The following is a 24,065-nucleotide window of genomic DNA, read 5'->3' as shown; positions in this document are numbered from 1 at the left end:
GAATGGTGGTGCTCTTTCCCATTTTCAGTATATGAAGTTCAGGACTTCAGGACAAGCGTCACTGACATTATGTCTGCTGCTATTGATGGCTGACTCTTGAGGTGGAAGAAGGAGATGGCTTTTAACTGTTCCAATGTTTGTGTTGTCCAGAACTATGCAATACAAGATGTACTTTCTTAGTTATGACATCCTCTTACAATTCTCTCATTGTGCACTCACCGGAAGTTTCTCATCAATGGCACTACTACCTCTTGTCGGGCGGACAAGCATCAGGCTGCACAATGGTCCCCATGCTAAAAAACTATACTACCGAGTCATATCATAGTACACAGTTGTGTCATAGTGCCTAGCAAGCGTTGTTCATGCAAGCTGTAAAATACAGTTAAAATGTGAAAAGCACATTTTCCACTGTTTCAGCAACACTGCATTATTACAAACATAACAAAACAGCTGAATAGGCCAGACTTTGGGAAGCTCAAACTTTTCAAATCGAACTTCAAAATTGCCATAAAATAAAACATCACTTTTGAAAAAGGGTTGTGGATGGCAATAGCAACATGAGGAGGAAGGAGGTACTAAAGGTAAAGAAAAAGAAGGATGGAAATGCACAATTCTAAGTGATTTTTACAGTGGGGTCTTAGCCCAAATAAATTGCTGACAAGAAATTGATGTGTGAACTAAGTTGGGTTTCTCAAGCCAAGCATCCTGAAATAAAGGTGGGATGAACAGGGAAGGAACCCACAGTCAGGCACAAATTAGCTGGATATTGTCAGGCCTATAAGGCTCAGCGAAGACTGACTTACCTGTATTATGTACGGGGTGAAGCACAATTTCCCGAGCGTGATACTGGAAAGTCAACAATGATGCAGCAACTGATGCTAATTTCTCATATGGAGCTCTCCAGTTTCCTTAAATACCATACTGCAAAATCAATTTGGGATTTAAAGGACCAAAAATACAACCTCAGGGATTTTGTTCCACATTAGCCATCCAGAGGAAAAGTCCTGGTGAACTCTGCAGTGATCACAGGTATCTCTATAAAAATCTACAATCTCAGACCTCAATTGTACACTCACACAAACACAAGGGAGATGCTGCATGTTAGGATAACCCAGGTACTTTAATAACACCCATTATGGAAAAATCAGCACATTCCTTCCTCAGTAAATTAGTGATTAATATTAGTGACATAGGGCTCTTACCTGACTCCTGTGATTTCTATGCCATTCAAGGCCCTGAAGGCATGCTTTAAATCCTTAGGAAGAAAGTCCAAGAACACTGGTGATTTAAATTTTTATGAATACAATCTGGCAACTGGTCTGTTAAGTGCTGAAAGACACTGCAAATTTGGCTATCAAGATCAGTTAACAAACATGCTTTGCTCGCTGTAGTAGGGAAAGACAGTTGAGTGTAGGTGTGGTTAGTTTAGTAAGCAAATGCATTTTGGACACTTAAAATATGCTAGCCCCTGTGGCTTCTTATACCAGCTGCTCACTTCCTTAGTTACACTATTACCATAATTGATAGGGGCAGAAGGTGTGATGAAATTTCCAACAACTTGTTTAACAATTTATCTTTTCTGGAATAAAGGATGAAGAAAGGAAAATGTTAATGATCATGGTTAAAAGTGAGAGTTTGCTATTTTACACTATTTATGGTCTCAGCCCCCAATTAATTTCAATATTTTAATGTTTGAAATCACATTTCTTCTTAACAAATAATAAAAAAAAGGAATATATCTTTTCAAAAAAAAAATATGCTAGCCCCTGTGTTAGGCAAAACACACTGCCTTTCTCCAAAGAACTTACTGTCTAGAAAGTGATGTTGCAATTTAGAAATATAGTAATTATATTTATAGCATCCATACATATTGTATCCAATAAAGTTGCTTTCTAGGTACTGTAAGATAAATTCTAACAGAAATAAGCAGGCAACGAGAGGCAACAAAGGTCCAGGCAGTTTATCTGAGCACAATCCCAGGTGAGGTTCACCGGTCTACATAAATAGAGGCTGGAGAAGTCGCACTTAGCAGGGCAGGCAGCGAGTTTTTAAAGAAGGTAGAGGGAGGCAGAGCTTAGATTTACTGCAGCATAAGGATTGGCTAGCCTAAGGCACATTTTTCAGGTGGGAGGGGGCAGCAGCTGGGGACTTTGGCCCGTCATCAGTGTCTGACATGCTCACCCCTCCCTCTGGTGCCTCCAGCCTTATAGGTACCACTGGTTGCATTCAGCAATTTCCTATGTAGCTTTCAAAGATTCTGATTCTGGATTTATTGATTGAAAGAATTAAGAAGATGGTCAATCTATGGTGATATCAAGATAACAATAAAAAACTAGACCTTGGTTCCCATTACACACATTTTTCTATATGCTAGATCTTTGGCCAAATAGAAAAATGCACTTGCAAATATTAAAGTGGTAATGATTTACCTTCATCTGGCCTTTCAAAGTTGTACCTGGATTCCAAACACTACCAGAATGGTCTTCACACAAGTTATGGGTAACCTGGGAATCAGCTCCCAAGATGCTACCAGTGAAAGGTAAGTAATTATTCTGTTGGTAAAAGACAGTGTTACTTTTGCAAAACTGATCACACATACCAAGTTGTGGTGTTGAGATCAGTACCAAAATCAGCATGGATCTCATTCTGGTGCTGCCACTTTGACGAGCATGACTTACCACATTAGGAAAGTTGGTAGGTTTTAGTGTGTTGTTTGCACATGTGGAATGACAAAAGAAGATTCTTTTCACATCCATGCTTTCAACATGTAACACCTGGGTGACAGACCCCAGAAGATTTTAACCCTAGAAGACTTCTCCTTTATATGTGTGCTTTGTTTCCAGTAGTCACTCTCTGAGAAGAGCAATAAACACTAAATATTTAAGGTTAGTGAAAATTTAGCCTCTACATCTGTTGGGGGTTGAGTTTGCTCTCTTTGGTTCTCATCCCCACCACCACAACGAATTGAAGGACAGAGATACAGTAGTGAAGCAGAGAGGAAGTTTTACTTGAATACACTCCAAGAGCGGAGCAGGCCAGAGTCAAGTTAGACAAAAGCAGGAAAGGGAAGCTCATTGAACTCTTACTTGGCATTGGGCAAATCCCTTGTCAACTCCTGAAGCCAGGGTCACCTGACATCCAGTGTCCGCTTGAATCTTCATGGCATGGGAACTAAGTCCCTACCACCCCAGGATTTGGGGGAGCCATAGAGCACTGCATAGAGTGAGCTTATGTTCTGAGAACTTCCCAAAGGCAAAGAAAGGAGATTTTCAGGCAGGCCAGTAACAGGCACAATCGTACAGCTACAGTCTTGTCCGGGTCACTCAGGCAACAGGAACTTGCACACCTCAGATCCGGGCTCTCAGCAGCCCCTCCTTACCTCCCTGGAGTAGGACAGAGAGAGTGATGCACTGGAAGAAAGGGGAGTGCAGGCAACCTCCGAGAGGAGGAGCAGTTAAGGGTTTAGGGTCTGGGGTTCCATAGGGCCTTTATGGGTTAAGAGTCAGTGCAATGGATGATGTATGCAGGTGACTCATAATTCCTTTGAAGTTTTATCTTAAGAATGGGGTTATTTAGGTTACTCTGTTGGTCTGGATCCTCGCATTCTTTGTCTGCATAGGTGTATTTACACTTTTGAGGTCTGTCTCCTGCCATGGTTATGAAGTTACTTGATTAAAGGGCTGGAAGAAAAGGAAGAACAGTCTATAGATTAAGTTAAAGAATAAACTGGGCCTTTTTGAAGGCTAAGTAGATTTTACAATGGCATGACCCTTGTCCTATTTTCCTGCTTTACCTCATGGGATAGGGGAGAGAAGTCCTTCACTGACTTTTCTCTATCTGGGGGATTTCCGGACATTCTAAGTCACCCTTGGCCTTTGAGACTTCAGTTAATTAATTCATTAACTCTGTGAGTCCTTTATGGCTCTCTGATTTTATCTGGTTAACTCTTTGAGTGGTCTTTCTGGATTTATTCTCCCTCCATCAGTTCATGTCTGTTTTTCTGCCCCACACATCTACTGCGTGAACATTGCATGGGAAAGTTTTTCTTTAGCTGCTCTGTGGTACCAGTGTTTGCAACTGCACATCCCATTGAGAAATCTAGAGTCTCAAAGGGCAAAATTAAGGGTAGAGAACATCTGACCTCAATCATGGGTGTCAGGATAAGAAATACATAACACATGGTCACAACTCAAAAGCAGTGATCTCAAGCTGACTGCAGACAGAGGATGGCAGCTGTTCAGTAGGACATCTGGACCTCATGGCTCCAGAACTGGATTGTTCTCACATGAGATCTGTCTAGCAGAAGCTCAGCCTATCTTTGGTAATGGTTCTGAGAATTTGAATTTAATTTTCAGTAGTGTCCAACAAATGATAAATTTTCATATATATACAAGATCCTTGTTTCCAGAAAGTAAAGATTCCCTAAAAGTGAAATATTAAAACAATTGGGTTGTAAAATGATTTCCCTCATTGTGGAGTATAAAAATGAAGCAAAACTGAAGGAACAAAATAGCAGCAGACTCAGAGACTCCAAGAATGAACTAGTGGTCACCAAAGGGGAGGGATGTGGGAGGGCGGGTGGGTAGGGAAGGAGAAGGGGATTGAGGGGTATTATGTTTGGTACACATGGTGTGGGGGATCACGGGGAGAACAGTGTAGCACAGAGAAGGCACATAGTGGATCTGTGGCATCTTACTACACTGATGGACAGTGACTGCACTGGGGTATGGGCAGAGACTTGATAATATGGGTAAATGTAGTAACCACATTGTTTTCTCACGTGAAACCTTCGTAAGAGTGTATATCAATCATACCTTAATAAAAAATTTAAAAAAAAACTATTGTGTCTCAGGATAGAGACTCAAAATTATTTGCAAATTCATATTATAGAAGGTTAGGGAGTCAAGTAAAGCACTAGGGAAGAATCCTTTGTGTTAGAGCATCGGGACTGCTGGCTTACTGGGTGGTCCCTAGCCCACCACCTCAGTACACACACTAACACTCTTACTATTTGGCAGCAAGGTCCTGTCCTATTCCACTTCAGTTTTTGTAGTCCAAACGAGAGTCTATGTATGAATTGTAACTTGAATGAATGAAATGAAATAAACAAAAGGTTTAAAAGGTCAAAAAAATAATAATAAATAAATAAAACAATTGGGTTGTATGGCTATGTCCCAACTCATCCTTTACTTTTAGTATTTACACTCAAAAGAGATTAAAGATTATATAAAGGTCTTGGCTGGCTTTCTGTATAATTTGATATTATCTATATATCTATATCTATATACGTAACCTTTTAATCTACTTTTAAAAAGTTCATTTTCATTCCCTTTCCTAAGAAGAGCAATAAACAGCAAAATATTGATGGGTAATGAAAGGCGAGCATATGCAAGTCTGGGTTAGTATGCAAGTCTAGTTGTATCAATTTCAGATGGTGTATTATATAACTATTACAATAGGTAACTAGAAATTTTGAAGTATTAGCATATTTAAATATATATGTCTAGCTAATTAACTTCAGTAGTGCACTAAGTGAAGGACATATACTTAAATTCTTAAAGATTATAATGTTAAGATTGATAATATATACAGGAGACTTTTTTTTAGCTAATTAAGCAAGACATAATAGATTCACATAAACTGATTGATGAGTGAACAAATACATGGATAGACAATTGAATTAATGGAAATAATGCTTTCTTCTAGTAGAGCTGAGTAATTTATAAATATAAATATGTTGTTGGCAAAGACCCTGTTCAATTGTGGGAAATTTTTCCAAGCAGATAGCAGTAGGTATAATTAAATGTAGCTGTGTATTCATGTAGGCTGTTTTCTTTTTAAATTATCTATATAACTACTTGGTACAAATTCTAAAGCATAAAATAATTGAAGACATTTTAAACACAATTTGAGGAGTTATGCTGTTTGCTCAATTTACTTGGTATTATTATTTATGCAAGACCTATATATCTGTTGAGTCCTTAGCAGAGACTGCACAGGGCCTTTCAAACTGTAGTTAAAAAATAAGCACTCTTCCAGAAAAACACACTTTCTTTAAAGTGTGACATCATGTAATATTTAAATCAAGTGGTCAGAAATTGAGTTTTAAAAAATACTTAGTTACTTTAGAATTGGAGAAGTCCATGTAGATTTTTCTTAGATGTCTTCCTAAGCCATTAAGAGAAAGGGGAAGCAACTTAATTTCAAACAAATATTTCAAATTATCAATTATATCTATGGGGGAGTATAAAATATAAGATAAAAGGTCAAGACAAATACACTGCCATTAATTTTCCGACTTCCAAGGACAAAGGGATGGACTGATACAATAAATCTCTGATTGCAGTTGTAGGCAGTGAGGAAAAGCTGGATGAAATTTTAATGTTTCATGGTCATTAAACCAAAATTTTCCTTAAGATTACAACCTTAGAAGCTGGAAATGTTACTGTGAAACACTGTGGGTGACTGGGAGCTGCTAGTCTAGACAGGAAAACATGGAACTGCATGTAAAATGGTAACACAAAATCAAAGCTCAAATCAAGTTGCTCCTGAGTAGCTGGGAGGGAGGAAAAACAGGATTAGAACTCAGCCCTAAAGAAGTTCACACCCTTTTGATAATAATGCTAGCTCTATTCCTCAAACGCGAGGAAGCACTACACCTGTAGGTCCTGACTTGGCTTTGATGACTTAGCCCTGAGGGTGAGCCTGATGAGGTCAGGTGAACGGATGTCCACTAGGTGGCGCAGGTGGGGAAGTGACCTTTACTAGTAAATCAAGTGTCTTTGGAAGCTGCTTTTTCACCTAGGTGACCCTTGGGACTGGAATCATAACTTGGATACCTGGGAGAACATGATAGGATATTGCGAACTAAAATGTAGAAGGGTATGCTTGTACATTACCTGGAAAAAAAACATTGTCTTGTTTTCATTTGAGGATAGAGACTAAAACTCAAGAGAAGGCTATAACCAAATGAGCCTTTAAGGCATGGCTCTTGAACTTGAGCATTCATCAGAATCACCTGGAGGATTTGTTACAACACAGACTACTGGTCCCAGTCCCGAGTTTCGTATCACTAGGTTTGAGGACAGCCAGAGAGTTTGTGGTTAACCAGCTCTCAGGCACGGCTGCAGTTGCTGGTTTGGGGGGCACACTTTGAGAACCAGTCCTTTAAGGAATATGGGATGAAAGAATATATGTCTTTCTTACAGAAAATTGTGATTTCTTCTCAATGTAATCTAACCAGTAGGTTTGCATGCAGTTAAACTTTAAAAATGAGCAATGACCACCACTGTTAATTTGCAACAGTCAAACTAACTTCACAAAAGACTTCTCCAATGGAAAAAACAGGAAACTTCTTTCTACGGTACACACTGGCTTTACTGGCTGTGGTCTTTTGTCAAAGCACAGAATGAACCTTGGCCAGTAGCATGAGGTCTCTTAAGCTTGCAGCTGTTGGGAGGAGGCTGCTCTGCCAGTGACTCTGGGCAGGAAGTGCCTCATTAGAACTGATGCATCTATTTTATTCAGCTCAGAAAAAAAAAAAAGCAACATTCTCTAAGTTTCTCCAAATATCTTTTAACTGCCCAACTTCCCCAAGCCGCCATGTTAAGTGGCTTTGCTGCCATGGCTGCTTCACTTCTGGTAACCGACAGCTTGAGATTCAGTATGATGAGACACTTTAAAAATGCTAAGCCTTAAAGCAAGCCTCTATCCTCACTCACGGTGGGCTTAATGATGGCATAAATAAAATGAAAACCCCAAATGACAGACAAGCACAGGGCATTCAGACTAAAAAGTGTCTGAAAGGAGGCCACTTTCCATCCATATCCAAACTGCCAGCAAGTGGTCCATAAAGAACATTAAGGACTAGTGCAACTCGCATCAGAAATATGACTTTACAGTGCACAAGTTCAGCAGGGCTTGTCGCAATGCTGCTTTCCAGGACCTCACAGCAGATAAAGGATGCAGTGCTACCGCAGTGTTTTCTTTCAAGTAAACAGTTTTAAAATGTGTGTTGTTGAAGGCAACCCAGCTTCCTCTGTGTTCATATCATTTTACAGAACGCCTGCCATCGCTCATTCCTTTATCCAGCTAAGTGCTCAGCAGTAATCGACAAACAAAACCTAAACTAGCATTACTACCACCCTAGGGATAACACTGAATGAGAGTTATGCAGGAGGATCTGATAATTGCTGGCTTCAAGAGCTGAGAAGAAAAAAATTTTAAAGGGGATATACTAGAAATTAAGATTTCAAATCCAATGTGTAATCTGACACACATTTTTGGGAACTGCTCTTTGGCTTTAAGGTAAAAGATGATATAAAAATGTTCTCCTGATATATGAAGTGCATATATAAATACTGCAGTAAAAAAATAGCTGTGCATCATCACACATGGATGAAGAGAAAAGTCTTGTTTTACCAAGAGAAACCCTTTGCACCAGCCCACATCATTAGAAAAAACACGTAAGTGTGTCATTTATTAATCTAACTCTTTAGGCTTTGCCATGATCCTGATATCGTGGAATGTATGCACAGGACAAGTGAACCAGGACTCCAGGCACAGGCTGGTCCAAATAAAGGACTTCATGCTGCTTCCAAAAATCATTGAGGAAATGACTATGGAAACCAGAGAGAGGCACTTGGAAGAAGGAAATATTTCCAATTGAAATACAGTTATTTCAAGAAAAAAGAGATGCACTAGCTCAAAGTACAAGTTTTCACATGGCTGGCCAAGTGTTTTGGGCTTTTAAAAGCCATTTGAACTCTTGATGGTCTCAAATGATTCAAAAATACACCTGACTGTAAAATTGAAGAATTTATATGAAAAAACAAAAGGAAATTGTAATTTGATGGAAAACCCGATACTATAAAAATTAGACATCATTTTTTAAGAAAAACAAGTTTGATTTTTAGGAAAGACTAAATCAGAATTTAAAGGAGACTATCAATTAGTGACTAACTAATGAGCATATAATAGTATGCTCCTTTCCCTCTGAATGAGATATTTTCTTAAGTTTAAATTGTAACATCTAAACTATTGGTAGTTTAATATCCACTAATTTTGCTTTAAAAAAAAATATTGTTTCAAGCCAGTATTCTGATCTTTTATTTCCAGTGAAGTATACAGCTGACACAGAGCTCCAATATTTAAGGATAAATTGTAACTTTTATTTTTATTTAAATAATGCCAGTCAAAATATTTTACCAAATAAAAAAAATAAGAGACCGTCACACTGTGGGGATCTATGAAGAGATGATATAAGATAGCCAGGCCATGAACATCCAGCATCTGCCAGTATGAGGAAAACAGGGCGTTCATTCTAGGGAATCGCAAATGTACAACTTCAACTTAAAACATAGCATGTTATTATTAGAATTACAGGTGATAGTTTTGTCTATAGTAGCTTTTTTTTTTTCACGTTCCTGCCTATAGGCTCAAAGGAGGAAGGTTTTCTACAATTTGAAGTCATCAGGTTGGACATTGTTTTGACTCCTCCTGGAAGGGAACTGACATGCCACTGCGTTTGGGAATCCATTACATTCCTGCAGAGAGCAAGGTGGTAAGTTCACTTCCACAATTCTCACCCGGCTTTGTACGATGCCAGAGGTGCAAAGATGTCTTATGGAACATATCAAGCCATAGATGCATTCTTAGGTCAAAGACACATGACACTTGAATCCTTTTTCAAGTGGCTGGCACTGGAAGATTTGCAGGCGCTACAAACCCAAGAGAGTCTGCCCCTTTGTTACAGGTTATAGACGTCAACATATGTAGGGGCTGACTTGGTCGAATGCTTAGTGACTCAGGTTGGATTTGGATTTAGGTAGGATGTGGGCACAGGCATAGACAGAGCAGGGGAGGCTAAGCTGGGGTCAGAGAAGGTTAGAACTCGAAGGTGGGGCTGCTTCCACCAGAGCAGAACAGATTGGTTTACTTTACTACTAATCAAAAGCAAGGGAGACTTCTCTGAAATTCGTCTGGGGGCTTGGAATCTAAAATTCTGCTTCTAGATGTAAGCATTTCTCCTACCCTTAAATTAGATGTGTCATGTTTTGTACGGAAATGAAACTAAATGGAATCTTTCATGGTTTAAATTTATTTTCTCAAATAGGGATAAGCTGATATATTTTTATTGCTAAACATTTGAGAACTTAAGAGTTGAAAGATGTAACTATTTTTATATCATGCTTCAGTGTGTGAAATGCCTTTATGTACAAACTTAACCCAAATTTACTTTCCAGCTTAAGGTTCATGGATCCAAGAAAACCAGATGCTTTCGTGAGGGCAGCTTCCTCATTTGAAGGCCATGAAAATCACAAACTTTTTTTTTAATTGAGAGAAAATACTGGGACAGTTTGAGGAAGAAATAAAATATCTTGGAAAAAAATGACTTACTGAATGATCATTCACACTTTTGGCTACCATATGATGTCTAGTTGTATTTACAGTACAAATCTTGAGTAAAACAATTTGAGATATTTACTGCTTCCCAAAAAAGGGTTAGTTAATATACCATCTACTTATATGTAAGGATTTGGTCCCATTTAAAACAGTATTTGTTATTTAAGTATAAGATTCAATACATATTAGAGAAATGTGACACTGTGAGTCTACACTTTACACCATTAAGCCTCAACATGGAAAACGCATTTACCATAATTGAAGAGAGAAAAATGAAGAAAAATAGGCTTGTTTTCTTAGCTAAGTAGGTAGATGCTTTAAATTTAAAGGCTTTATGTGCACTATTTTGCTAAGCTACCGATTTTATCTCCTTATTAGTACAAATATGTGAACTGAAACAATAAGAAATGTTGGTGATTCTGGGAAACTGGATGCATAATATGTTATATAACGAACTGCTTTCCAACCTAAATCAGACACTAGTCAAGGAAAGAATAATGACCTTAGCCAATGGGAAAAACATTAAGCCAGATTTCTCCCAGCTGTGTTTCTCCCATCTGTGGCCTTCAGTAACTTCAATGGAAGTTCAGTGTATTTAAGGTGAATGATGGCCAGAAGAATCCAAATTATTAAACCAAAAAGGTCAATCTTCAAATTAAGTCTTGGACCAGGCTCAGTGCAAGAGTAAGGTTCATCCCTTTCAGTGTCCCGGCGCTGCGAGCAATATGGCTGTCCGGCCGCGACTCAAATGGGTCTCTCACACGGTATCCTGCCCAAGGGGAGAGTAAAGGAAAAACAGGTGCTGGCTTTGAAATGGACAAATCAAGCTACTAGTGTTACCTCAGCATTTCTTTTGATTTCCAACTCAAGTTATGGTGACTGCAAGAGATAGGAAAAATCCTCAGAAGAGACAGGTCCTTGGATTTAATTCCTTATACACAGACGGCCAAGGAATTTTGACAAAACTGTTGCTCAGAAAAAGTTGACTTTGACTTTGAATTTCTTGTGTGTTCCATATTTAGAGTCAAACACCTTTAATCATCCAACAGGAGCACAGGGCCTTTAATAATATGATAGAATAGCTTTTTTTTTCCAGATTAAAAAAGGTCTTTCATAAGATCCCTCTCCATTCTATGATAAAATCGTCAGCTAATATGTTTTCAGGATTTGCCAAGTAAATAATCTGAGCTACCTTCAACTTTCAGGTCTAATTGGCCTGATGCAATTTTTTTTTAAAGGACCACAGATGAGCTAATAATGGTTTAGATCAGTTCCTATTAGAAAGAATGGACTGCATGAAGTTCCATCTAACACAGTATGGGAAAAGCTATTTAATCTTTATCCCTAGGATTTAAATAAAACCTGTTAATTTTCTTCCCACTTATTCACTTAGGTCCAAAGATATAAACTATTACAGTATCAGTCAAATATCAGTGAGAATACTGAATAATTTCTCTATATCCCAAATATTACTATAGAATGATATAGGTTATATGGAACCACAGGAATGTGAGCCACTCCTTCAGAAAGGGCTACTCCCACTAAAAACTCAGGCTCATTAGCACCTTAACAGCTTGAAATCCTGAGGTTAGACAAAACAAAACAACACCTGTTTAATGTTGTCTAATCCAGAATTTCCCCAGCTAGCCTGAACACATCACTCCTTTTTCATGTAATTCCTAATGCCAAACCAACTCTGGGACATGCACACCTGCTGCTATGTCTTTTTTTCTTCTAAGCACAATGACTGGCTTATAGTAGGAACTCACTGGGTAGTTTTGGGAATGAATAAATGATAAAATGCATGGCTGTACTCTCAGAGGGTATATAGACTGTAGTATGTCACTTTCTGATATAAAACTTCTGTCTTCTCTAGTAACTGCTGCATTCAAGTTCATGGAAAGAGATTGCCGTTTCTTCTGCACACTCAAATACAGTAAGATAAGAGAGCATATCTTAAGTGGAAACAGAAGCATCTTTATGAAATATGAGAATATTAACAAGCAAGTATACTTTAAGAAACACAAAGTGTAATGCACATTACAAAGGTATTGCTTTATTGTCCTTGAATCTGCAGAATTTTTCCATCATGACACAGTGGGGTTCATTTCCTGGATGTTTGATATTATTTAGCATTTAATAGAAATCTTTCTCCACTGGTAGATCAGCATGTAAAGAGGATAAGTTCTTAAAAACACTTTGATGTTGAGAAAGGCTGAGATGTTGAAAGTTGATAGGTGGTACCAAATTATATGAGAACTCTTAGAGAGTCAGTCTCATGGACACAGACGTCTGATTCTGTGATTGTGGTCAGGTGAACAAAAGATGGGCCAGGTGGGACGGAAGTGATCACAGTGGGATATTTGGCCACAAAAACACAAATAAATAAATTGGGCTATGAGTTCTTTATAGTATATTCTACAATTCAGATAACATTTGTAAATTCTTTATTGCTATTAAAAATGGATGGTTGGAAACAATTTTAAGATACTGCATGTAGTAATAGACGGCTGGGATGATAGATGTAACATAACAATGCTGAGCATTTATAAAATGGACTGTCTAATATTATATATGCATATCTCCATGACATGTTACAACACATGATAATTTAGTAGGGAGAAAGCATTTTAAAAAAATCAATTGTGTATAAAATGCTCCATAAATGTAAAGTGCTGGCAATGTCTGCCTCAAGGGGAACTCATTCGCCTCCTATTTCAGCCTCTAATTTTTGAAAGATCTCAATTATAAATCCAAATTTTGGCTGGAAAAATGTGACTGACCACACCTGAAAAAGGAAGATGAAAAGTGAAAAAACATCTCTCTTGCTCTGCTCATATAAGTTGCCAATAAGTTAATTGTACATCATTCACAAGCTGATATTACCTGGACTGGTTTAACTTATCATCCACAAAGACCACCTACATTGTTACTTTACTCAGGTTTGGCAATGCCGAGGAGGAGAGGCTGCAGATTGGTCTGAAAGATAATCCGGGCCAAGCTGCCGGAAGGATATGTATGCTATTATTTGTAAAAGAGGCAAAGCAACAAATTACATTTTGCTTTTTTTGTTTTTGCATTCCTCCTTTTTGGATTGTGGGCTTGTTCCATTCCCTGGTATATCTGTGGCATCTTCCTTGATTGAAGGTGAATCTGGGGCAACTGTTCTTTTGGTAAACGCTGGCAAGGCAAGAGAAAAGACAAAAATAAACCTGAATGAATATGATCCCTGGGCTGACAAAATTGTAAGTAATCATTTTATTTGATCTAGTTTTCTGCAGACTTTACATGGGCTAGCAGACCTTCTGTGTTGGGGTAAACATAATCAGCCTACTGTATTTTCAGGAACACATATTCATGGGATTTAAATTAGGATGGGGGATTTGAAGAGTATGTGAGAGTGGAAGATGTATGTTTGGTCAGTATATAATGATGGAAAGGCCAAGCAGAATTTTGGAGCAAGACCTTTAAGGGCCTTTTTACAGAATCCTCTATGTTACATAAGAAGAAACTGAAACTACATCCGGAATCCAGGTTTGCTCATTTCTACTAACCTCTTACCTCTCTTGTGAACTCCAGATGCCTATATCCAAGTATTCATGAACTCTCCCCATGTGATTTCTACTCTGATGCCTGCCCATTCCTTACTCTTCTCCATCTTAGAAAATGATACACTCACCACCCCCCGTTTATCAAACCTTCATTCCCCGCTTCCTTTGTCCTGCCCGCTCCACCCGTCCAATCTAAGAGGGAATTCCGATCTACCTCCTAAATTCACCTGAGTCCTTCACACCATCTCCAACGCCATCACCCCAGCCCAAGCACCATTTTTTCTCTTTCTGTTTCCACCTTGCCCCTTTCTCCACACCACAACCAGAATTCTCTTTCTAAAAGGCCAATGAGACTATGTCACTCTGCTACATAGTCCCCTCACCTCCCATGGCCTCCCAGCGAGTTTACAAATCCAGACATCTTGACTGTAGCTGAAAAGGCTCCACTGGACCTCATACCCCACCACTTTCTCTCTCTCTCCTACCTCCTCACTCAGTCACTGTCTCTTTTCCCCTCCTCTGCCCTCCTCCCCACTTCACACACTCTCCTCCCCGTCTCCCTCTACCCCACTCCTTCTCTCCTTCACTGCCTCTCTCTCTCCCACTCAGTGCTCCATTTCTCTAGAGGACCATGTCCCTTTCTTCTCTGGGAGCTTTGCATCTACTGCTCCTTCTGTTAGGAATACTCTTGCCCCCCAATTTTAACTCAGCTGGTTCTTCTTGCCATTCAAGTTTTAGCTCAACTGTTACCTCTTCAGAAAGGCACGTCCTGATTGTTAACTTAAAGTAGTGTTTTTCCAGGTACCCTCTGTCATTTCACCTTCATAGCCTCAATCGCCATTTTAAATCATCTGTTTACTTGCTTACTACCTGTTTCTTCCATGAGATGATACAGGTTACATGGAACAGGTTCTTTCCTGTCTTGTTCACTACTGTACCCCTTAGTGCCAGAGTCTCATGCACTGCCTCTTAATAAATACTCTTGAACAAGTGAATATACTTAGGGATTTTTAAGAGATAGTCAATTGGGGATTTTCTAGCTCTTTTCTAGAAAGCATCTGGAGTGTATACTGTCAAATCATAATAACCAGAACTCATTTATTAAAAAATTTCTGGTACCTAATTGGACAGTGAAAAGATAGTCACCAAAAAAAAAAAAAAATCATTAGCATGGAGAATTGTTTTCTGGAATAAATGTTTTAATGGACAGGAAACAATTTTATTTTTACCTTATCAGTACCCCAACATTGTTATTGCCATAAATCTTTGGCATTTTATTCTATATGTTTGAGGATAAACTACATATGAAATGCCAATTCACAGTTAGCCAGGTGCATCCTGAAGTGCAAGTGAAAAGACTGCTATTCTTGCTGTGGATAAGTTATTTTTCATCTGAGGAACATAAACTCCCACTAAAGGCACCTCAAAACACAAATTGAGAAGTCTAACTTTTCTTTTTATAGTAATGTAAACTGTGTTGAGGAAGCGAAATAAAGTTCTTTTTAGTGACTTTCATTGGTTTGCTTTTCTAAGAATATCAAGTTAATTTAATGTGTAAGATTTTTCTAACAATATCAAGTTAAATTAATATTTAAGATTCACTTCCAAATCCTATAATAATCCTTAGATAACATTTTCTTCCCATGAAAATCCATAGTTTTTTCTTTGGGGGATTATTTATTTACTGATTTTAACAAACATTATTTATAACAGATTCAGAATTACAGAACCTTTGCAATCTGCATTTATTTTTTAAATTTAGCTTAGAGATACCAACTCCACAAACATTAGGCATTTTAATCTCAAAGGACACAAGACTTTGAGAAGGCATCAGATCACTACAGATCTCACTCAAATCCAGTCTGTTTGGGGCCCCAGGAGGGAAGGCCCTGTCCTGGAGTTGTGTTCCTTTAGCCTAAAAGAAGCTATACATGGAGACTAGTGGTCAGTCACTACTTATAAAAAGTAAAAATGACAGTTTCAAAAGCTGGCATTATGAGTCTCTCTTACTAAGCCCCCACTGTCTACAGGCTGAAGGTAATGGAATCCAAGTTCTCTAAAAGAGTGTCCTGAATCACGGCCATAACTCCTAGCCAGCCAGGATAAATTCGGTAGTAATCATGGCTCTAAATAATGGATTTCTGTGTTCCTACTTCCAATGGTAATATAAACTTACAATTTATACATTTCTTCCCTTCTTCTTGGCAGAAGGAATCTACCTTTTCTTGAACTGACCTGAACTACACAAAGCTGACATAAATTACTACTCAAAACAAACTTTCATTAATGCTGAATCATTTCAGAGACCACAAATTATGCAGTATTTTCCCATTTCCTTTGTTTTTTCCATGGTCAGGGATTCTACACTCTAGTCTGGTCACAGTTTGACAGGGCACCTAAGTCAGCAGAATGAATGCCTTAGCATCTACAGCATAGACAAAGGGCCTCCTCCAGGACAAAGCCCAACCTGAGGAAGACGGAGCCTGCTCTATGGGCTCATGAACTCATGTCTGCCTCAGCATCTAGAGTTACTTACCCCTCATGCCCCCATGCAGGTCTGAACTGCTCTAAATTCCCCAACTTTCATGTTCCATTCAGAAGTTAACAAGAAAATTGAACACTTGCTAGTCAGACATAAAGCTGGGGTTTTTGTCATAGCATTTTATTTTTAGATTCCTTATTAGCCAAAGTACCAACAGTACCAAAGGCCTACATAGAGGGATCACAGTTTCTTGCCCTGACCCTCCCAATCCCACAATCCCACTCCCCAGAGTCAATACAATCAATTCTTTCAGCTTTCTGTATTTACTTCAATTTCTATAAGAAAAAGTAGCTAATATTGCTATTTTATGATTTATCACTTTTAGACTTATCCATGCCAGTCACTTCTCCTCACCCCATTCTCCCTATATATAGTTATATCTGAACTTCTAGTTATATCAGTAGTATTTGTATTATTATGACTATGTAAATATGGCTCACATAAACCTAATACATATATGACAATGTTTCTTTTCTTGCTCATTTTTCTCCTGGAATTTAATTGACCCATGCTTTTATTTTTGTTTTTGTATTTTATTTGTTCTTTCCCTATGATCATCCATAATTATTTCTAATAGCTCAATTAAATCTGTTGCATATCTGTTAGGAGTCTTTTTCTAAGTGCTCAACTATATCAAATGACTTATCCATGTTTTGTTTATTTCCTAAAGATTTTCCTGATGGAATCTTTCCTTTCTTCCTTTAGTATGAGAGAACTGAAGAACATGGGTATCTAGATTAAAAGGGCCCACTCAGCAAATAGCTAGAAAACCAAAGAAAACCAGACCCACAGGGAGGCATGTCATCACAAAACTCACTGGGGTTAAAGAGAAGGTCCTAACTATTTCCAGGGATAGGGACTGGGGGGTAGGGCTGGTGGAGTTCACTTCAAAGGAGTGGAAGTTAATACAAAAAGACATAAGGTTTTCTAGCAATATTGGATTTTGGAAGATAAATGCAGTGACTCCAGAAGAAAGTCATTTTCAACCTAGAATTTTATACCTAGCCAAAGTCTCAGTCAAGTGTGAGTGGAGGAAATCCATTTTCAGAAATACAAAAGGCTGAAAACATTTACCTCCCTTTCTTTGATGTACTCCCACAAAAGAAGGCACTGAAACACACATAGAAAGGTGTGGTATCTGAGAAACATGGGCATCAACATAGGAAGAAGGTCAAGAAAAGTCTCAGGATGACAGATGTGCAGCAGGGACTTGTTGGCTGGGCCCTTTCCATCTGCCTACTTCTGGCCTCCGTTCTGCTTTTGTTCTCTCACTAATCAGATATTGAGCCTCTTGAACTGATTTTCAAAATATCTTTTCTTTCCCTATTGTCCCATTCTTCTTTTTCTTCTACTTTCTTTATTTTTGTTTCTTCAGCTTTGTTTTCCAACGTTCCTTTTTATCACATTGTAAAATTTTGAGATCTCTTATCCAGTGTTCCTTTTTTTACAGCATCTTGCTCTTATTTTTAACAGATGTTACATTTTCTCTTATATCTCTGAGGGCATTAATGGTATCTTAAAAGACATCTCCTGTTCTCCATGCTATCAGTTTACTGTAGGCTCACTTTTCTTTTTGTTGGTCTTGATATTTCTCCTGTTTAATTTTAGAGGATTAAAGATTAAAGAAAAATCACAGGCGAGTTTCTATAACTAAGCTGAAAATATCTGTGCTACAAAAATGGATAAGTATTGAGAGTGATCCTAATCCTCTCCTAAAACACTACATTATGAAAAACATACAGAAAATTCAAGGTTCACCAGAAAAGCAAATAATATATGCTTGTAATAAATACAGCTTCTAGATATATTTTATTCAGTCACTTAAAATTATTAACAATTAGGTACTTATGATTAAATGTCTAAAAGTATCCTAAAAAGCATGGAGATAGTTGTGGAAGGAAAGCCATTAAAAACTTTGTCAAAAAGAAGAATAGTAAAATATAGGTTATGAATAACTAACTAAATAATTTATCAATAAATTAAATGCAGTTTTACTTTAAGCAAAAATTTTAAGATTTTACAATACAGCCTACAGTAAGTACTTTCTTATCTAAGGTATGTCCTCAATATTTTTCCATATTCTTACTTAACTTAATTTTCTTCTGAGCCATTGTATTTATATAGAAACCTATGGCTTCTTGTGCAGAATATATCTCAGAGAAATGACTACAGCTGGTCATGAAATGCTACTGAGTGGACAGCCGAATACAGTTTTTTTCACTGCCTGTCATAATATGAAATAAAATTCTAAAAATCTTGATGTTTCCCCCCAGTGTCTTGCTTTTAGTTGTGTTTCTAGGGAGCCTTATGCAAGTTAAAATGGCAAAATGGAACAGCACTAGAACAATGACCTCTGTGCTCACCTCATGGTGTGCTGGAATGTCTTAGTGGATGGGATGCTATGAGGTGTGACGGTGCTGTGCCCCCAATCTCCTCCTCCATGTTTACAGATATCAAATAGATCTGAGGAAATTGTTCCATTGCTTAATGTGAACAATAAAAGATTTGGCCTATGTACATATCAGATTCTGAGGTTCTATAACAACTTGAGATACGATCAGTATTGAAGGATGACTGCCAAATTAGAATAGCAGAGGGTTTATGCAGATATATATAATCACTTAGTAAAATGGCTAGGACAGGAAAAGAGAAAATGCTTAGCTTCTGGAATAAAATTATCATGATATAATAAAAACCAAACCATTTAACAGAAACTGATAATATTTATCCAACAAATCTATGAATATCAATCAGCAAAAATGAGAATTACCACTTTTAGATTTGACCTACTTTGATGTGGCTTATTTTGGCATTTTATTTTACAGCAAGTTAGATTTTTTTAAATGACAGAGTTGTCAGATTTAATGTATGAATTCTGTGCCCATGGCAAACTGAAGATGTAAAGTATTATCTAAATAAAAATCCATTGGATAACATTTCAGCCCCAATGGTTTGGATACAAGTAGAATTAAAATAAAACAACTCATATACTCATTCATGTTATATTAATTGAACATTTGCTATGTGTTATGTACTACATAGAATTCTGAGGAAACAGTCATGGACAAAACAGACACCACTCCAGTCATCATGGAGTTCACTCTTGGTGAAGAGAAGAACTGGTAAACAAAGTCACTCAAATAACTCTATAATTATTCTGAGACTAGGTAAGGGAAATTTTAATGCATTTTGGGCACTCATAACAGAAACCATACTTAAAACTACAGGTTCCAAAAGTTTCTTTAAGGAAGTCACATACAAGCTGAAACTTGAAGAATAAATACAGCAAAGAAGAGGAGGGGTTGGACCCTGGAAAATGGTATCTTGGGTCACGAGACTCACACCTTATGACACTGATGACATGCGATCAACATTTACAGCATATTCACAGAACAAAATCTAGAGGGTAATGGTACTAGTATTCTTATTATTAGCACAAGGTTATATATGTCTGAATAGTTCCATGGTAAGATTTTCCATTTTTTGATCATTTGAATTTTATCATAATACCATTTAGCTTCCTTTACCCACTCATTCAGTTACTGGTGAACTCCACACAAAAATTTGCTTAGTTAAGATTATTACCTTGGGTGATTCATTTTAATTTTTTCTGAGATGTATAAGCTCTGAAAAGAAGGGATTCCATTTTTTTCTTTTTTTTTCTAGTTATTTGGGTAATATTATAAATGTACCTGAGGGGCATTATTTGTATGATTCACAATGGCAATTTTTTCAAGCTTATAATATGAATATTACTATCATGTTCTTGCCTTACATTTTAATCTTTCCATGAGTTGCATTTTCTTAAATCTATTTAAAATCTAGTACAGTGACATCATTACTTACAATTCAAGTGTGAAAATCGTGGACTAGACAGGAAGCAATTGTGATCCTGCCAAAAGGATGAATGATCTAACCCATGGGCGTGGGGACTTCCAGGGAAGATTCTGTCATCCTAAAAAGGAGAGCACAACAGTTTAGTTCAATGATTACAAAACGTAAGGATCAGGATCCATTGAAATGTACTGAAAGTGAAATTGAACCTCAATACCGAAGTTATGTTATACCACGATTTGATATAGTTAAAACCCTTGTGAGAAATAAAATAGGTACATGCTAAAGAAAAGAGAGAAGGAAGGAAATCACCCATACCATAACAACATCATGACATTTCTTTCTAGTCTTTTTTTTTCTGTGGATAGGATTTGTAAATGTTGTTGTAAGACTTTATATTCTTCATTTATTTACATTAATATTGTAAAGATTGCTGAAGTCATTATATTACCTTACCTGTTAGCTTATGTGTTACTCATATACTAGCTAGAGGATATATGCTGTTTACTAAGCTATTACTTTACTGGGCACTTAGGTGCTTTCCCCTGTTTCACTCCTGTAAATAACACTGTAAGAAATATCTTCAAATATATAACCTTTTCCATATTTAGAACTATTCCTTATCATAAATTCTTAGGTAGAAATGCCAGGTCAATAAAAACAATGTGATGTTTTTAAATACATTTAGTTAGACCACCTTCCATAATGATTATAACTAATCCTCTTACTCATTCAATAAATATTTAATACATAAACAAAAATGAGCACAGAAAAGTTCCTTCTCCTCAAGGGTTGCATGAATGTGTCCTTTTCTCCAAACCTAAGCTGAAGTAGGAATTATAACTTCAAATAATTTGCTAATTAAATAAATTAAAAATAGATGCTTTAATCTATGGTCTAATAGTGAAATTCTAATTTTTTTCTCATCAATGTTTTCTAATTATTTACTACACTTCTTTTTTCTTTCATTCATGCAACAATAATGTAATTGGGCACCTACTATATACTGGTCCACCAGCAAACAAAATGCTGAGGTATATGGTCATGAAGCCATCAGGATTGTAGGAGAGAAAAGCATTGAAAATACAGAAAACACAATACAATGAAAACCTATGATCAGTGCCATAAGAAGTATATGAAATAATAATGAGAAGAACTAAATTTAAATTTCAGGTCCAGAGAAGGCCCCTCTGGGAAGTGACATTTAAAGCCACATTTGAATGCCGAGTATGAATCAATGAATCAGCCAGGAGAAAACTTACGGGTGGAGGGATGGGAAAGTGGGAGGTAAGGTGGAGCAGGAGATGGTGCTCAGGTGATGCTGTTCCAGCCTTGTATAAGGTGCTGAAGTGAGAGAGAGTTTGGTGTGTTTGAAGAACTGAAGGAAGTCCCCACAGCTTGGGCACACAGCCTGGAAGTGGTCACAGAGAGATCCAGAAGTAGGATTTGGATTGGGGACTTTTTTTCTCAAGTACAATCAGAAGGCAATCAAGGCTTTTAAGGAGGGAAAAGAGGCTTTGGTTTATATTTCTCAAAGATGACTGGTCTCTGGGTGGAGAACAGAATGCAGTGGCACAAGCGTTGAAGTGGGGAGACCAATTGAAAGGCTCTAAGGAGGATGAAACGACTGTGGGCTCAGTGGCCCAGGTTCCTCAAAACATGGCTGTGCATAGAGTAGGGCTTCATGCACCATGATCATCTGGTGGTTTAGTTGCCATTCTCTGCACCAAGGTCCAAGTTTATATTTTATTTCTTTGTCACACATGCATGTATACAAATGCAAAAGAAAGGCCCCAGTGAACAAGTTCACATAAAATTGTAAAAGGTCCCTTTATTCTGAGCTAAAAGTGTAGACATACGCCTCAGATGGTTCAAGATCATTAGACTCCCTGTACCAAAAGGGAGGTTAGGTCTACTTAATATGAAGGTCCTGAGGTTTTCTAGTTTTTACTAATAATGGGATTCTGTAAGAAAAAGGAAGTCATTCACTATAGGCTCTCTGGAAAGGAAATGAGCTGTCAGGGCGCAACCAGACCAGGGCCAACAGAACTAGCTAACTTGGTTCGATGTTGAAATACTAAAGGCCTGGGTGGAGTTGAAAGATGCACAAATAGAGAGTTATGTTTTCAATCAGTGCTAGAAATCTCTAATTTGATCAAGGTGTCTATATGAAGCATAAAAGGGAAAAGCTTAATAAATGGTTTCCTGCTAAAAGATGCTTTGATGGCTATGGGCAGAAATGAAAAGAAAAACTAAGGGAGAGCAAATACACTCACATTTCATCCATTGACGCCTGGACTGAGAAAGGCAATGAGGGGACTGGTGTGGAGAGGAGGTCTGGGTGTCTCGCTCTATGAAACAGATGGTGCAAGGACAGCTTCAGAATGCGCCTACCCCAGGAAGGACGAAGTGCACTAGGTCACTCAGATCTGATTTCATTCTTCCCAGAAGGCATGGTTTTACATTTTTAAAACAAAATCAACTGGCATCAAAGCTTAGGTGGTATCTTTTTTGTTTACAGGAAAAGAACAATTTATATTTTTACCCATAAAACCAGCTTCTTGGCAAATGGGAGTTAAAATATGGCACCGACATATTTCATTCTTTGCAAATATGGAAAATACAGAAGAAATTAAGAAGAAAATAGTCCAACAAATGAAAAACAAACCTATTAGCTTAACTTAAGGGTCTATGTTTTCCAGCTCTTATTTATAAATATCTTTGCATATTGAGATCACCATTTACTGACAATTGTGTTTCTTTTTCTATGTCATGTTATATATACTGGAATTTACCATCACCATGAGCATCAGTATGGTTATACCTTAGTTTATGTGTTACTGTCAGAAATTTAAGATTGGTACCTTTTTTTTCAACTTGCTAATTTAACATAGATTCCTAGAAGTAGAATTATGAGGTGACATTTTAAGGCTTTTGATTTATATCCGTTTCATCTCAGTTGTCAAATTTATTGACAGAGTTTTTCCTGGTATTTCCTAATTATCCTTTCAATGGGTGTTCTAGTAATAGCCCTCTCTCATTCCTAATACTGGCAATTTGCATCATTTCCCTTTTTTCCTGAAATACAAATAGAATCACAACACACAGATTGTTCTACAATTTGCTCTTAAAATATTAATGATAATGATAACAATTCTTCTTCCTCCCCTATTATTCTGCCTTCTGTTTCATTTCTCTCTGTTCTTATCTTTATTATTCCCTTTCTTTTACTTAACTTACATTTGTTATTCATTTTCTAGTTCCTTAAGTTGGAAACGTATTACCGATTTAAGACTCTTCTTTTGTAATATACGCATTTAATGTTATAAATGTGTACATTCTAATACACACTGTTAATATTATTAATATGTTATAAATTTCCCCTTAAAACACTGTTTTAGCTGAATTCCACAATCGAAAATTGTTTTTATTTTTATAGAGCTGAAATATTTTCTAAGTATCCTTTGATTTCTACCTTAGTGCACCCATGGGTTATTTAGATGTATGTTGTTTAATTTCTAATTTCTTAATAAGATATATTAACAGATATCTTTCTGTTACTGATTTCCAGTTTCACTACATTGTGCTTAAATGACACACTTTGTTTACTTTTAATCATCTTAAATTCACTGAGACTTATTAACCAGAATACAGTTTTGGAGACTGTTAGATGTGCACTTGAAAATTACAGGTAATCAGCTGTTGTTGGGTGGAATATTCTATAAATGTTAGTT

At 37.3% G+C, this 24,065-nt stretch overlaps 1 protein-coding gene and 1 long non-coding RNA gene across 7 annotated transcripts in view; one reads left to right on the top strand and one right to left on the bottom strand.

Moving 5' to 3' along the window:
- LOC140850718 (uncharacterized) overlaps window positions 1–24,065 on the top strand; it is an 80,048-nt gene that overhangs the window by 12,797 nt on the left and 43,186 nt on the right. The window contains exons 2-3 of the long non-coding RNA XR_012133737.1: window positions 9,436–9,562; window positions 12,281–12,407. This is a non-coding gene — a long non-coding RNA (uncharacterized lncRNA). The remainder of the gene's footprint in view (window positions 1–9,435; window positions 9,563–12,280; window positions 12,408–24,065) is intronic.
- The window catches only part of CEP128 (centrosomal protein 128), a 397,887-nt gene continuing 386,261 nt past the window's right edge, over window positions 12,440–24,065 (bottom strand). For all 6 annotated transcript variants that reach the window (XM_073242024.1, XM_073242028.1, XM_073242029.1 and 3 more), the window contains 2 exons: window positions 20,344–20,452; window positions 12,440–13,584 (listed from right to left, as the gene is read on the bottom strand). In XM_073242024.1, the coding sequence (XP_073098125.1) occupies window positions 13,457–13,584; window positions 20,344–20,452 (237 nt within the window). In that variant the 3' untranslated portion in view covers window positions 12,440–13,456. The remainder of the gene's footprint in view (window positions 13,585–20,343; window positions 20,453–24,065) is intronic.

The sequence above is a fragment of the Manis javanica genome, chromosome 8, assembly GCF_040802235.1.
Source record: "Manis javanica isolate MJ-LG chromosome 8, MJ_LKY, whole genome shotgun sequence".
Lineage (NCBI taxonomy): Eukaryota > Metazoa > Chordata > Mammalia > Pholidota > Manidae > Manis > Manis javanica.
Note: the sequence above shows the minus strand (reverse complement) of the source record. Positions and strands in the feature narration are given on the sequence as shown.